This window comes from Oncorhynchus tshawytscha, linkage group LG20, assembly GCF_018296145.1.
Source record: "Oncorhynchus tshawytscha isolate Ot180627B linkage group LG20, Otsh_v2.0, whole genome shotgun sequence".
NCBI classification, from domain to species: domain Eukaryota; kingdom Metazoa; phylum Chordata; class Actinopteri; order Salmoniformes; family Salmonidae; genus Oncorhynchus; species Oncorhynchus tshawytscha.
Window position 1 is genome coordinate 32,691,159 of NC_056448.1, and position 17,154 is coordinate 32,708,312.

Sequence of the window (17,154 nt, forward strand, 5' to 3'; positions counted from 1 at the left end):
CTGGGAATGTAAAAGACCCAAGTATGGCTCTGGGAATGTTAAAGACCCAGGTATGGCTCTGGGAATGTTAAAGACCCAGGCATGGCTCTGGGAATGTTAAAGACCCAGGCATGGCTCTGGGAATGTTAAAGACCCAGGCATGGCTCTGGGAATGTAAAAGACCCAGGTATGGCTCTGGGAATGGTAAAGACCCAGGTATGGCTCTGGGAATGTAAAAGACCCAGGTATGGCTCTGGGAATGTAAAAGACCCAGGTATGGGACTGGGAATGTAAAAGACCCAGGTATGGCTCTGGGAATGTAAAAGACCCAGGTATGGCTCTGGGAATGTAAAAGACCCAGGTATGGGACTGGGAATGTAAAAGACCCAGGTATGGCTCTGGGAATGTTAAAGACCCAGGTATGGCTCTGGGAATGGTAAAGACCCAGGTATGGCTCTGGGAATGTAAAAGACCCAGGTATGGGACTGGGAATGTAAAAGACCCAGGTATGGCTCTGGGAATGTAAAAGACCCAGGTATGGCTCTGGAATGTTAAAGACCTGGCTTGTTGAAGATTTAGTTGGTTCTGGCTTGTAGAAGATTTAGTTGCAAAACTATTCATCCCCTTTGGTGTTTTTTCTATTTTGTTGCATTGCAACCTGTAATTTAAATAGATTTTTACTTGGATTTCATGTAATTGACATACACAAAATAGTCCAAATTAGTGAAATGAATTTTTTTTCCCAAAATAAAAAAATGGAAAAGTGGTGCGTGCATATGTATTCACGCCGTTTGCTATGAAACCCCTAAATAAGATATGGTACAACCAATTACCTTCATATGTCACATAATTAGTTAAATAAAGTCCACCTGTGTGCAATTTAAGTGTCACATTATCTGTCACATGATCTCAGTATATATACACCTGTTCTGAAAGGCCCCAGGGTCTGCAACATCACTTAGCAAGGGGAACCATCAAGCAAGCGGCACTATGAAGACCAAGGAGCTCTCCAAACAGGTCAGGGACAAAGTTGTGGAGAAGTACAGATCAGGGTTGCGTTATAAAAAAATATCAGAAACTTTGAACATCCAACGGAGCACCATTAAATCCATTATTAAAAAATGGTAAGAAATGGCACCACAACAAACCTGCCAAGAGAGGGCTGCCCACCAAAACTCACGGACCTGGCAAGGAGGGCATTAATCAGAGAGGCAACAAAGAGACCAAAGATAACCCTGAAGGAGCTGCAAAGCTCCACAGCGGAGATTGGAGTATCTGTCCATAGGAAAACTTTAAGCCGTACACTCCACAGAGCTGGGCTTTACGGAAGAGTGGACAAAAAAAGCCATTGCTTAAAGAAAAAAATAAGCAAATACGTTTGGTGTTCACCCAAAGGCATGTGTGAGACTCCCCAAACATATGAAAGAAGGTACTCTGGTCAGATGAGACTAAAATTGAGCTTTTTGGCCGTCAAGGAAAACACTATGTCTGGCGCAAACCCAACACCTCTCATCACCCTGAGAACACCATCCCCACAGTGAAGCATGGTGGTGGCAGCATCATGATGTGGGGATGTTTTTCATCAGCAGGGACTGGAAACTGGTCAGAATTGTAGGAATGATGGATGGCGCTAAATAAAGGGAACTTCTTGAGGGAAACCTGTTTCAGTCTTTCAGAGATTTGAGACTGGGACGGAGGTTCACCTTCCAGCAGGACAATGACCCTAAGCATTCTGCTAATGCAACAGGTTTAAGGGGAAACATTTAAATGTGGAATGGCCTAGTCAAAGCCCAGACCTCAATCGAATTGAGAATCTGTGGTATGACTTAAAGATTGCTGTACACCAGCGGAACCCATCCAACTTGAAGGAGCTGAAGTAGTTTTGCCTTGAAGAGTGGGCAAAAATCTCAGTGGCTAGATGTGGCACGCTTATAGAGACATACCCTAAGAGACTTGCAGCTCTAATTGCTGCAAAAGGTGTCTCTACAAAGTATTGACTTTAGGGGGGGGGGGGATAGTTATAAGCGCTCAAGTTTTCAATTTTATTGTCTTATTTCTTGTTTGTTTCACAATAGAAAATATTTTGCATCTTCAAAGTGGTAGGCATGTTGTGTAAATCAAATGATACAAAAAAATATATTTTAATTCCAGGTTGTAAGGCAATAAAATAGGAATAATGCCAAGGTGGGTGAATACTTTCGCAAGCCACTGTATGTGATGTTTCAGCCCATCTGTGAGTGTTTATGTGTACACACTACAGAGACAGACAGAGACAGACAGAGACAGACAGAGACTGACAGAGACTGACAGAGACAGAGATATGTTGTTTTGATGTATTAGCAGAGGATAAGGGTCATGTTCAGAGAGACAGGGAGTATTTACCATCCATATGTAAAATGTGTGCAAACATGACAGTATGTCGCTGAGGTTAAAGTGTCTGTTAAATGAAATATATCATATTATTATAACTATAAAATTACTTGTGTTTCTTATTGCCCATAGTCCCCTGTTCCATGTTGAACATATTCCATCAGTCTTCTGCCTTTGTCCTGATCGTTATTCACCCTCTGCCTGTTCCTCCCAGATTAATGTGAAGCTCTAAATGAAATGACAGGCAGGAATTTATATTAAATCACCAAATACTCCCCTGGATGGAGAGTAGATATGCAGGATATGTCCGGACACGTATATAAATTATATGCACATGTACTGAAGAGATGCATTCATATGAATTAATGTATACGCAGGGTTGCACTCACACCCACGGTCATACACAACACACGCACCGCACGCACCGCACGCACCGCACCGCACGCACACACGAACGCACACACACATACACATACACACACACACATACACACACACACACACACAAACAAACAAAGAGTCATAGTGTCAGTGGTGATGCTGCGTACTCTACAGGCTGCAGCCATCCATCTCTCTGATGTGTTTGTATGTTTCAGGGAATGCTGGTGGAGGGTCCGCCTGGTCCGGAAGGCCCAACAGTAAGTCCCTCTCTCTACTTTCTCTCTATGTTTGTCAGTCTCTGTCTCCCTCTCTCTCTTTCTCTCTCGCTCTCTCTCTCTCTCTCTTTTTCTCTCTCGCTCTCTCTTTCTCTCATCCAGTCTCTTATGATTTCAGTGGAAGATGACAGTCTTCTGACACTGTTTCAGCCCTATGTTCTATCTGGTCTGTCTCTGGGTTAGGAATATTGTGTATCCTCCACTGTTCATCTTGAAATGACTAGTGTTTTGTTAAGAGAGAATTAAACTGCAGCCCAGTTGCCATTGCTGATATTTAGCAATACGAATAGTAACAGCACAACACACCACTTGCCCTAGAGAGACAGTTACACAGAGGTTCTCAGATCAGTTAGTATTTATTTATTTACCTACATGCATGCTCTTGTACGCTATTTGACCGCAAGAATCAGAGTCACCTTTATTCGTTAAGAACATTTACAAATACTCATAATTTGACGTGGTGATATGGTGCTGCTAGTGATAGACAACATTTAGAGACAGAATACAGACAGCAGAAACAGTTGATAATAATACAGTAAGAGTTAGTAGAGAAAGAGAGATGGGCCCGAGGTTGAAATGTATCATCTAACAGACTGCCTGCCCATATTTCCTCATGCATTCCTCTCTTGTTCTCTCTCTTATGTTTCCGCGTACAACTGTTATGCAACTTTGCCTGACTTGCATTTTGTTTTGTGTGTGAGCATGTGCGCGCGTGTGTGTGTGTATGTGAGTGTCTGTGTGTGTGTGTGTGTGTGTGTGTGTGTCTGTGTGTGTGTGTGTGTGAGCATGTGCTCGCGTGTGTGTGTGTATGTGAGTGTCTGTGTGTTTGTGTGTTTGTGTATGTGGGTGTCTGTGTGTCTGTGTGTGTGTGAGCGTGTGCACGCGTGTGTGTGTGTATGTGAGTGTCTGTGTGTGTGTATGTGGGTGTATGTGGGTGTCTGTGTGTGTGTGTGCCCTCCAGTCTCTGATATTATATATTGTTGTGTACAGGGTCTCCCTGGACCCCCAGGTTCCTCCGGGCCCCCAGGCAGCCACGGAGACACAGGAGAAAGGGTGAGAAACAAGCACCCACAACAAATAAAACACACAGACAAATAAATAAATGGAAAATACCACAGTCACATGCCAACCACCACCAACACATCATATAGCCATTGTTTCAACACAACCACAAGGTACAGTGAGGGAAAAAAGTATTTGATCCCCTGCTGATTTTGTACGTTTGCCCACTGACAAAGAAATGATCAGTCTATAATTTTAATGGTGGATTTATTTGAACAGTGAGAGACAGAATAACAACAAAAAAATCCAGAAAAACGCATGTCAAAAATGTTATAAATTGATTTGCATTTTAATGAGGGAAATAAGTATTTGACCGACTCTGCAAAACATGACTTAGTACTTGTTGGTAAAACCCTTGTTGGCAATCACAGAGGTCATACATTTCTCATAGGAGGGATTTTGTCCCACTCCTCTTTGCAGCTCTTCTCCAAGTCATTAAGGTTTTGAGGCTGACGTTTGGCAACTCGAACCTTCAGCTCCCTCCACAGATTTTCTATGGGATTAAGCTCTGGAGACTGGCTAGGCCACTCCTTTGTTGCCTTGGCCGTGTGTTTGGGGTCATTGTCATGCTGGAATACCCATCCACGACCCATTTTCAATGCCCTGGCTGAGGGAAGGAGGTTCTCACCCAAGATTTGACGGTACATGGCCCCGTCCATCGTCCCTTTGATGCGGTGAAGTTGTCCTGTCCCCTTAGCAGAAAAACACCCCCAAAGCATAATGTTTCCACCTCCATGTTTGACGGTGGGGATGGTGTTCTTGGGGTCATAGGCAGCATTCCTCCTCCTCCAAACACAGCGAGTTGAGTTGATGCCAAAGAGCTCCATTTTGGTCTCATCTGACCACAACACTTTCACCCAGTTGTCCTCTGAATCATTCAGATGTTCATTGGCAAACTTCAGACGGGCATGTATATGTGCTTTCTTGAGCAGGGGGACCTTGCGGGCGCTGCAGGATTTCAGTCCTTCACCGCGCAGTGTGTTACCAATTGTTTTCTTGGTGACTATGGTGCCAGCTGCCTTGAGATCATTGACAAGATCCTCCCTTGTAGTTCTGGGCTGATTCCTCACCGTTCTAAGGATCATTGCAACTCCACAAGGTGAGATCTTGCATGGAGCCCCAGGCCGAGGGAGATTGACAGTTCTTTTGTGTTTCTTCCATTTGCTAATAATCGCACCAACTGTTGTCACCTTCTCACCAAGCTGCTTCCTGGGCGATGGTCTTGTAGCCCATTCCAGCCTTGTGTAGGTCTACAATCTTGTCCCTGACATCCTTGGAGAGCTCTTTGGTCTTGGCCATGGTGGAGAGTTTGGAATCTGATTGATTGATTGCTTCTGTGGACAGGTGTCTTTTACACAGGTAACAAACTGATATTAGGAGCACTCCCTTTAAGAGTGTGCTCCTAATCTCAGCTCGTCACCTGTATTAAATACACCTGGGAGACAGAAATCTTTCTGATTGAGAGGGGGTCAAATACTTATTTCCCTCATTAAAATGCTAATCAATTTATACCATTTTTGACATGCGTTTTTCTGGATTTTGTTGTTGTTATTCTGTCTCTCACTGTTCAAATAAATCTACCATTAAAATTATAGATGGATCATTTCTTTGTCAGTGGGAAAACGTACAAAATCAGCAGGGGATCAAATACTTTCCCCCCTCACTGTATACATCAAGCTGTTGATATACAGCAAGGTATCAATTAGTCACCACCACTCCCCAAAACATGGTGGAACACCTGTACAAGTTTTTTTAAACCTGACAAGACTTGTATTCCTGGCATAATTTACCTTGTTCGAGTAAATGTACTCTTCCCTCTCCCTCTCCCTCTCCGTCTGTCTGTCTGTCTGTCTGTCTGTCTGTCTGTCTGTCTGTCTGTCTGTCTGTCTGTCTGTCTGTCTGTCTGTCTGTCTCTCTCTTTCTCTCTCTCTCCCTTCCTCTCTCTCTCTCTCCCTCTCTCTCAGGGTCCTAATGGTCGTGCTGGTCTTCCTGGTGCTGATGGTCTGCCAGGACCTCCAGGGACTGTCCTGATGCTGCCTGTAAGTAAATATTGTAATACTATAGTTCTAGAATACACTCATCTAGAATGATGACCTCATGCTGTCTGTAAGTAAATAACATTATATGACAATTCTAGAATATACAGATCTATATCTAGAACAGAATACACATTGAATGGGTGCATCTAATATTCTGTTGCATGTTAGACTTGCATTCCATATGTTTTCTCAGATGACAGATGACTATGTTTATGCACATGTGTACGTTTCTAAATGTACCTATTGGCTATTGTGCGTGCATTTATCTTCTGGAAGGCTTTCTTTTTAAACGTCCTTCCTAATCTTGTCCCTTCTGTAATGCAATCCTCAATCTATTGTCATAGCACTTCAACATATTTGTTCGGTTCGTCAGTATTACTTCAGACAAGGCTAATCCTCCCTTCTCTTGGTTGCATTATTTCACCCTTTGATTCATAGAGTGCTGTTGATATCAGATCAGAGTTCTGTATGGTTTGGGTCACAGTGTCCTGACCTGTTGTGATGTGTGTTTCCCTGACTGTGTCAGAGGGGGTTAGAGATCTCTGTTATGTTAGCAAGTGGAATGCAGGGAGGTAGTCTCCTCCTGAATCAAACACTCTTCCTCTCTGGTCTTGCTCCAGATAATCCAATCAAAGAATGCTGTAAACCAGTCAATAAGCACTCTAGCACCTCCTAGTGGAAGCTGTAGGAAGCTGTGGTTCTGCTGTCATTTAGACTCACTCTCTGGGAAGGTCTCAATTGCATACTCCTTGTGTCCTCTCTCCTTGTCGCCTTCTCAAAATCCATTGGATGAGAAAGCCAGAAGTCCCTCCCCCCTGACCTTCTCCAATGGATTTTGCCCTTCCTCTCCCCTCTCTCCTCCCATTTCTTACTGATGAGATAATTACCATACACCATTCCCCCAATCCCCTGCCACCCACCTTCCTATTGTCCCCAGACTCCAGCCCAAATGACACATCTACTCTCTTAGAAAAAAAGGGTTGCAAAAGGGTGTTGCGGCTGTCCATAGAACACTTTTGGGTTCTATGTAGAGCCCTCTGAGAAAAGGGTTCTACATGGAACCAAAACTGTTTTTTCAAAGGGTTCTCCTATGGGGACAGCCGAAGAACCCTTTTGTGGTTTTAGATAGCACCTTTTTTCTAAGAGTGTAGGGGTCTTACAGACAGGAAGTAATCTAGCCTCAGACAGGAAGTAGAACAGGTCTAAGTGCTCCTTCCTGTGATCACAGCTGCTAAAACTAAAGGCTAAAGTTAGTAGCTAGCCTTTCTGTTTGTTCTGCTGCTGCCTGTACTCCTACTGCTGAGTGTGATGACTTGACTAAATGTCCTGCTGGAGTCTCAGGAGTCTGCAGAGCAGAGCAGAGCAGAGAGCCTTCTGGAAAAGCTGAATGTGTCAGGCCAAGACGTCTGGTCAAGGTGCACCAGTAAAGCATGGGCCCAGTGCTTGATTTGACAGGATCTGGCACCTCTCCGTTTTGGACTGTTTCGTTCCGGGACCCATTTGGCCGGATCCGACATGAAAAATAATCACTTTTTGCTATGTAAAAATGTGAATAAAATTGACCCCCCCCACACACACACACACACACGCACACACAACTAACTTAGGTATAGTTGTGAACAATAGCCATGTTAAGATGTTAAATCTTATCATTTAATTGGTAAATTATTGTTTGATTGTGTAGAGTTCGATAGTGTGCTTGGTAGTTAGATGCCATTTGTGTGCCCTAGGTTTCTGCTTAGTCACAGTCACAGTTCAAATTCCTCTCTCTCTCTCTCTCTCTCTCTCTCTCTCTCTCTCTCTCTCTTCCTCTGGGCATGGTTGGATCTCTGTGTTATAGTCTGGTTTCTGTGAGAGGAATGATGAGTCTCTCTCGAGGGACATTGTGCTTTTGAGGTTCACTGGGAAAAATATAGACAATTGAAGAATATAGAGTAAAATATCATGAAAGAGATCCCTAGCTAGTGAGATGTTGCTGTATTTAAAAAAGTAAGGTTTGCCAACTTCATGCAAACCTGTGTTCGATGTTATTTTTTCCTTCCATAGTAACAAGGTTGTGGTGACAAACCCTCCTCACTGGTCTGTTTTTATTCATACCAACAGAAACAGAAATACATCTCTATAGGATCAACCAACTGATTGCATTACCCACATTTCACCACTAGATGCCAGTATAGGCATGTGAACTTCTGATGGGAAAAGAACCATAACCAGGCAGTTGATGTATGAGCTAATGTTTTCACAACTTAGTCGTTTTAATGCAAGCCAAGCCTGAATTTGAATTAGTTCTTTTTTTATAACTTGTTTCAGTACAATCATATTTTATTGATTTATTTATTTAGACATTCTGTTTGAAGAATGGGTAACCTAGCCTGTAAGATGACTTGGCATTTTCTCAACCCACTGTCTCTCTTCTTGCTTTGTCTGCCTCTGTCTCTGTCTCTTTGTCTGCCTCTGTCTATTGGTCTGTTTCTGTCTCTGTCTATTTGTCTGTTTCTGTCTGTCTCTGTCTCTGTCTATTTGTCTGTTTCTGTCTCTGTCTATTTGTCTGTTTCTGTCTCTGTCTATTTGTCTGTCTCTGTCTCTGTCTATTTGTCTGTTTCTGTCTCTGTCTCTATCTATTTGTCTGTCTCTTTGTCTGCCTCTGTCTCTTTGTCTGTCTCTTTGTCTGTCTCTGTCTCTTTGTCTGTCTCTGTGTCTGCCTCTGTGTCTGTCTCTGTCTATTTGTCTGTCTCTTTGTCTGTCTCTGTGTCTGCCTCTGTCTCTTTGTCTGTCTCTTTGTCTGTCTCTGTCTCTTTGTCTGTCTCTGTGTCTGCCTCTGTGTCTGTCTCTGTCTATTTGTCTGTCTCTTTGTCTGTCTCTGTGTCTGTCTCTGTCTCTTTGTCTGTCTCTTTGTCTGTCTCTGTCTATTTGTCTGTCTCTTTGTCTGTCTCTGTCTTTTCATCTGTCTCTGTGTCTGTCTCTATATCTTTGTCCATGTACCTGTATCTACTGGACTGGCCTTACCTGTTGGGTCTGGTTCTGAGTTCTGAGTTCTGCTCTCCTCCTCAGTTCCGCTTCAGTTCTGGAGGAGACTCTGGACAGAAGGGACCTCAGGTGTCTGCTCAGGAGGCCCAGATGCAAGCCATCATGCAACAAGCTAGGGTAAGGCTTAAACACACAAGTGCATACACACACACACAAACACAAAGTGCATACACACACACAGAGCATGTAAGTAAGCATTTCACTGTAAGGTCTACACCTGTTGTATTCGGCGCAGGTGACAAATAAACTTTGATTTGATTTGAGACACACACACCATTTTGTACTTCTCTAACTGTTTTCTCTCTCCAGCTGGCGATGCGTGGTCCTACTGGCCCTATGGGTTTGACAGGTAGATCTGGTCCTCTGGTACGTACCAAAGTTTTCCTCAGTCTCCTTTACACACACACTCACACACACAGTATGTACACACACACACCTCTGTCACATACACAGCCTGAGGAGAATAACTTATTATAGTGTTAATAGTTGATAAGATCCTATTAAATTCTAATGCAGGTGCTACAACATTAATAGTGTTTGGACTGTGGCCTGATCATATTCATCCGCTGATCTGAGCCTACTGTGACCTTATTGTGTTTGTCCTCCTCCCAGGGTTCTCCAGGTGTTTCTGGACTGAAGGGAGAGTCTGGAGAGTCCGGTCCTCAGGTAAGACGGATGGACGTTTCTAGACCACTAGAACCACTGAAACTGTTCCTCTGTAATCTCCAGCCCAAGTTTAAGGCCTTTCTATAAACACAACTTACTTGTTTTTTTTTGTTAGGGATATTTTGTTGGGTTTCTGTGGTAGGGTTTTCTTGTTGGATTCTCCATAACCTTCTTCTTTGTTACAGGGACCTCGTGGACCAATGGGTTCTCATGGACCCTCTGGGAAGCCCGGCAGAAGGGTAAGTGTGAATCTGAGTCTTGGATGGATATTTGAGTTTGGCGCGCCGATTAGGGTAGTTTTGATGCATTTTAAAACATGGCATTGTTGAATACTAGTTTCTGATTGGCTTGAAGAGCATTCCAGAGCGTGCATTATTTCCCTTTAACGTACGGTATATCAGCACGGTAGAATTCAATGGCTATAGTTCCTTCATACATGTTCTATGTTTGAGCTGCTTTTGAACGGAAAAGCCAAATTGAAAACATTATTGGCATTGTTGAATTAGATTTTTCATAATAGCAATCTAGGACTGTTGGTTTGGTTAGCTAAACTAGCAATTCAGTTTGTTCGGTTAAAGAGGCATCTACTGTAGCTATCTCTTAAACTTGCTAGCTACTTCGTTGGATGTTGAACACATTTCTACTGACAAATAAACACATTTCTAGAGGCAAATGTGTTCAATTATAGCCATGGTATAAAAGGGATGATCAATTCGGGGCTCTATGTGTTCTCCTGAAAGTAATGCAACTCTGTGGAAGGTTAGTTCCATGTCGTTCATTCAAAGGTTAAATAAAAACAATGAAGAATTGTGCCCTTCAGAAAGGAGGGTGAAGCGGGTGTAAGTGTTGATGGTTGTTATAATCATCTGTTTTTCCAGGGACGTGCTGGTTCGGATGGAGCCAGAGGCATGCCTGGTCAGACCGGAACCAAGGGAGACAGAGGGTTTGATGGTTTGGCTGGACTTCCTGGTGAGAAGGGACACAGAGTAAGTCACTTTGTTGTTGTCATTTCAGCTCCGTTGTAGTATGACAGTGTGTGTACGTCCCACTGATCTTCTGTCTGCTCCTTTAGGGTGAATCTGGACCCCATGGACCTCCCGGACCCACAGGAGAGGATGGAGAGAGAGTAAGTACTACCACTCGCTCTCCCTGCCTCCCTCTATCTCTTATCATACCTACCCAGTTTCGCTCTCTGTTTCTTCATCTCCCCACTCTGTGTGTCCGTAGGTCAGCACATCAGTATGGTGTGTGTGTGTGTGTGTGTGTGTGTGTGTGTGTGTCCATAGGTCAGCACATCAGTATGGTGTGTGTGTGTATGTCCATAGGTCAGCACATCAGTATGGTGTGTGTGTGTGTGTGTGTATGTCTATAGGTCAGCACATCAGTATGGTGTGTGTGTGTATGTCCATAGGTCAGCACATCAGTATGGTGTGTGTGTGTGTGTGTGTGTGTGTGTGTGTATGTCTTTAGGTCAGCACATCAGTATGGTGTGTGTGTGTATGTCCATAGGTCAGCACATCAGTATGGTGTGTGTGTGTGTATGTCCATAGGTCAGCACATCAGTATGGTGTGTGTGTGTGTATGTCCATAGGTCAGCACATCAGTATGGTGTGTGTGTGTGTGTGTATGTCTATAGGTCAGCACATCAGTATGGTGTGTGTGTGTATGTCCATAGGTCAGCACATCAGTATGGTGTGTGTGTGTGTGTGTGTGTGTGTGTATGTCTATAGGTCAGCACATCAGTATGGTGTGTGTGTGTGTATGTCCATAGGTCAGCACATCAGTATGGTGTGTGTGTGTGTATGTCCATAGGTCAGCACATCAGTATGGTGTGTGTGTGTATGTCCATAGGTCAGCACATCAGTATGGTGTGTGTGTGTGTGTGTGATTAGTCAGTGTGTGATCTAAGTGTCTGTCATCTGTCATGTAAATGAGTCTCATTTTGACACCCCCACGTCACTCCATCACCTGGCCCAATCACGTCATTCCTGTCCTCTCCTCCTTTCACACCTCCCCTTTCCCTCTCCCTCTCTCCTATACTCCAAATTCCCACTTCCTGTTCTGACCATGTCACTTCCTGTTTCCAGGGAGACGATGGAGAGATCGGGCCACGGGGGCTGCCTGGTGACCCAGTAAGTGTTTTTTTATGATGTCTATCCCCTGTCATTGTGACACTACAACTTAATAAAGCATGTGTTGACATATACGTTCTGGATTCAGATCCATACATGGTGTCCAGCTTATGGTATATGTACACAGTTTGTTTTTACACAGGTTTAGTAACTAGGTAGTCTAGACCCTATATGTGAATCTCAGGGTGAGAAGCCCTTAGATTCCTCTTGTTCACAGTCTACTCTCCTCACGGCTGGTAGATAAGCTTCCCTTCCTCTCTGACAGGATTTCCCCAAAGGAGAAGAGGAACGAGATAGGCAGAGAGAAAATGAGTTAGACAAAGTAAAAGGCAGAGAGCATCATTAATGATAGATTGTGTGGTGCAGTATTTCAGACAGACCACCAGGGGGTGGTACACCACTGTTTTTCTGAGATACTCTAGATCTGAGAGGAAGGGGCACTGAGTCACAGCACTGAGTCACGGCACTGAGATAGCACTGTGTGATAGACAGAGAAGACAGCAGACATCAAGAATAGTGAAATCAATCTATGATGGTAAAGAGAGATTCAAGAAGCATCAGTATACTTTAGATGAAAATCCATTATTCATTCATTGTTGTCATTATTGTCATAATTTAAAAACATCATAGATTTACATTTAACAAACATTCTATAGTTATTTGCTATGTTTTGAAATGGATCATGACATTGATGTTGGCATTTTCATGTATTTCTCTCTCTCCAGGGACCTCGTGGGTTGCTGGGACCTAAGGGACCTCAGGGACCTCCCGGATCCCTTGTACGTTTAGAACACACACACACACACACACACACACACACACACACACACACACACAGTTCAGACAGAGATTCAGCAGTATTGTATTGAATTTATCCTGCTCATAGCAACACCGACAACATACTAATGACACACATAGGTAAATAGCACATCCAGTATCTACAGTACATAGGTAAATAACACATCCAGTATCTACAGTACATAGGTAAATAACACATCCAGTATCTACAGTACATAGGTAAATAACACATCCAGTATCTACAGTACATAGGTAAATAACACATCCAGTATCTACAGCACATAGGTAAATAACACATCCAGTATCTACAGTACATAGGTAAATAACACATCCAGTATCTACAGTACATAGGTAAATAACACATCCAGTATCTACAGTAGATAGGTAAATAACACATCCAGTATCTACAGTACATAGGTAAATAACACATCCAGTATCTACAGTACATAGGTAAATAACACATCCAGTATCTACAGCAGATAGGTAAATAACACATCCAGTATCTACAGTACATAGGTAAATAACACATCCAGTATCTACAGTACATAGGTAAATAACACATCCAGTATCTACAGTACATAGGTAAATAACACATCCAGTATCTACAGTACATAGGTAAATAACACATCCAGTATCTACAGTAGATAGGTAAATAACACATCCAGTATCTACAGTACATAGGTAAATAACACATCCAGTATCTACAGTAGATAGGTAAATAACACATCCAGTATCTACAGTACATAGGTAAATAACACATCCAGTATCTACAGTACATAGGTAAATAACACATCCAGTATCTACAGTAGATAGGTAAATAACACATCCAGTATCTACAGTACATAGGTAAATAACACATCCAGTATCTACAGCACATAGGTAAATAACACATCCAGTATCTACAGTACATAGGTAAATAACACATCCAGTATCTACAGTAGATAGGTAAATAACACATCCAGTATCTACAGTAGATAGGTAAATAACACATCCAGTATCTACAGTACATAGGTAAATAACACATCCAGTATCTACAGTACATAGGTAAATAACACATCCAGTATCTACAGTACATAGGTAAATAACACATCCAGTATCTACAGTACATAGGTAAATAACACATCCAGTATCTACAGTACATAGGTAAATAACACATCCAGTATCTACAGCACATAGGTAAATAACACATCCAGTATCTACAGTACATAGGTAAATAACACATCCAGTATCTACAGCAGATAGGTAAATAACACATCCAGTATCTACAGTACATAGGTAAATAACACATCCAGTATCTACAGAACATAGGTAAATAACACATCCAGTATCTACAGAACATAGGTAAATAACACATCCAGTATCTACAGTACATAGGTAAATAACACATCCAGTATCTACAGTACATAGGTAAATAACACATCCAGTATCTACAGCACATAGGTAAATAACACATCCAGTATCTACAGTACATACTTCAGATGATAAGAAAGGTTATGGCTGTAGATATGAAACTGTGTATGTCTTAACTTCTCTACATCATTTGGACTTGAGGGAAATCTCCTCTTTTTCCAATATGATGTTTCCTGATGAAGGTAATTGATATGGTAAAGTGCACCAAAATGACTGCAGCCTCTGTCTACAGTGTATATATCTCAGTCTATCCTTGAGGCACTCCCCATGTCCACATCCTTTTTCTCTTTGTGTTCACCTGAGTGTATGGCTTCATGTATTAAATAGAAGCTTCATCTCATCTGACTGTGTGTTGCAGGGTGTAACTGGAATGGATGGCCACCCTGGACCCAAAGGAAACATTGTAAGTACTGATAACACCCAGCTAAAGGCTGTTCTGAGGCACGGTGCGAAGCGGAGTAGTAGTGTGTAAATACTCACACACTACATTTGCATCTGACGTACACCTCACACACTTTCTCTCCATCCCCTACTCTAACACTATCACACCATTTCTTCCCCTTCATCTCCTACTCTAACACTATCACACCATTTCTTCCCCTTCATCTCCTACTCTAACTCTATCACACCATTTCTACCCCTTCATCCCCTACTCTAACACTATCACACCATTTCTTCCCCTTCATCTCCTACTCTAACACTATCACACCATTTCTTCCCCTTCATCTCCTACTCTAACACTATCACACCATTTCTTCCCCTTCATCTCCTACTCTAACACTATCACACCATTTCTTCCCCTTCATCCCCTACTCTAACACTATCACACCATTTCTTCCCCTTCATCTCCTACTCTAACACTATCACACCATTTCTTCCCCTTCATCAAATTCAAATGTATTTATATAGCCCTTCATACATCAGCTGATATCTCAAAGTGCTGTACAGAAACCCAGCCTAAAACCCCAAACAGCAAGCAATGCAGGTGTAGAAGCACGGTGGCTAGGAAAAACTCCTTAGAAAGGCCAAAACCTAGGAAGAAACCTAGAGAGGAACCAGGCTATGTGGGGTGGCCAGTTCTCTTCTGGCTGTGCCGGGTGGAGATTATAACAGAACATGGCCAAGATGTTCAAATGTTCATAAATGACCAGCATGGTCAAATAATAATAATCACAGACAGAACAGTTGAAACTGGAGCAGCAGCACGGCCAGGTGGACTGGGGACAGCAAGGAGTCATCATGGCAGGTAGTCCTGAGGCATGGTCCTAGGGCTCAGTTCCTCCGAGAGAGAGAAAGAAAGAGAGAAAGAGAGAATTAGAGAGAGCATACTTAAATTCACACAGGACACCAGATAAGACAGGAGAAGTACTCCAGATATAACAAACTGACCCTAGCCCCCCGACACATAAACTACTGCAGCATAAATACTGGAGGCTGAGACAGGAGGGGTCAGGAGACACTGTGGCCCCATCTGATGACACCCCTGGCTTCATCCCCTACTCTAACACTATCACACCATTTCTACCCCTTCATCCCCTACTCTAACACTATCACACCGTTTCTACCCCTTCATCCCCTACTCTAACACTATCACACCATTTCTACCCCTTCATCCCCTACTCTAACACTATCACACCATTTCTACCCCATCAACCCCTACTCTAACACTATCACACCATTTCTACCCCTTCATCTCCTACTCTAACACTATCACACCATTTCTTCCCCTTCATCCCCTACTCTAACACTATCACACCATTTCTTCCCCTTCATCTCCTACTCTAACACTATCACACCATTTCTTCCCCTTCATCCCCTACTCTAACACTATCACACCATTTCTTCCCCTTCATCTCCTACTCTAACACTATCACACCATTTCTTCCCCTTCATCCCCTACTCTAACACTATCACACCATTTCTTCCCCTTCATCTCCTACTCTAACACTATCACACCATTTCTTCCCCTTCATCTCCTACTCTAACACTATCACACCATTTCTTCCCCTTCATCCCCTACTCTAACACTATCACACCATTTCTTCCCCTTCATCTCCTACTCTAACACTATCACACCATTTCTTCCCCTTCATCCCCTACTCTAACACTATCACACCATTTCTTCCCCTTCATCTCCTACTCTAACACTATCACACCATTTCTTTCCCTTCATCTCCTACTCTAACACTATCACACCATTTCTTCCCCTTCATCTCCTACTCTAACACTATCACACCATTTCTTCCCCTTCATCCCCTACTCTAACACTATCACACCATTTCTTCCCCTTCATCTCCTACTCTAACACTATCACACCATTTCTTCCCTTCATCTCCTACTCTAACACTATCACACCATTTCTTCCCCTTCATCCCCTACTCTAACACTATCACACCATTTCTTCCCCTTCATCTCCTACTCTAACACTATCACACCATTTCTTCCCCTTCATCCCCTACTCTAACACTATCACACCATTTCTTCCCTTCATCTCCTACTCTAACACTATCACACCATTTCTTCCCCTTCATCTCCTACTCTAACACTATCACACCATTTCTTCCCCTTCATCCCCTACTCTAACACTATCACACCATTTCTTCCCCTTCATCTCCTACTCTAACACTATCACACCATTTCTTCCCCTTCATCCCCTACTCTAACACTATCACACCATTTCTTCCCCTTCATCTCCTACTCTAACACTATCACACCATTTCTTCCCCTTCATCCCCTACTCTAACACTATCACACCATTTCTTCCCCTTCATCTCCTACTCTAACACTATCACACCATTTCTTCCCTTCATCTCCTACTCTAACACTATCACGCCATTTCTTCCCCTTCATCTCCTACTCTAACACTATCACACCATTTCTTCCCCTTCATCTCCTACTCTAACACTATCACGCCATTTCTTCCCCTTCATCCCCTACTCTAACACTATCACACCATTTCTTCCCCTTCATCCCCTACTCTAACACTATCACACCATTTCTTCCCCTTCATCTCCT

General features: G+C 42.9%; 1 protein-coding gene across 2 annotated transcripts in view; it reads left to right on the forward strand.

Moving 5' to 3' along the window:
• Nucleotides 1-17,154, forward strand: part of col5a1 (procollagen, type V, alpha 1) — a 159,449-nt gene that overhangs the window by 73,950 nt on the left and 68,345 nt on the right. For both annotated transcript variants that reach the window (XM_042302499.1, XM_042302500.1), the window contains exons 10-21: nucleotides 2,946-2,987; nucleotides 3,996-4,058; nucleotides 6,032-6,106; nucleotides 9,158-9,250; nucleotides 9,443-9,499; nucleotides 9,746-9,799; nucleotides 9,985-10,038; nucleotides 10,678-10,785; nucleotides 10,872-10,925; nucleotides 11,887-11,931; nucleotides 12,657-12,710; nucleotides 14,498-14,542. In XM_042302499.1, coding sequence (XP_042158433.1) covers nucleotides 2,946-2,987; nucleotides 3,996-4,058; nucleotides 6,032-6,106; nucleotides 9,158-9,250; nucleotides 9,443-9,499; nucleotides 9,746-9,799; nucleotides 9,985-10,038; nucleotides 10,678-10,785; nucleotides 10,872-10,925; nucleotides 11,887-11,931; nucleotides 12,657-12,710; nucleotides 14,498-14,542 — 744 coding nt within the window. The remainder of the gene's footprint in view (nucleotides 1-2,945; nucleotides 2,988-3,995; nucleotides 4,059-6,031; nucleotides 6,107-9,157; nucleotides 9,251-9,442; nucleotides 9,500-9,745; nucleotides 9,800-9,984; nucleotides 10,039-10,677; nucleotides 10,786-10,871; nucleotides 10,926-11,886; nucleotides 11,932-12,656; nucleotides 12,711-14,497; nucleotides 14,543-17,154) is intronic.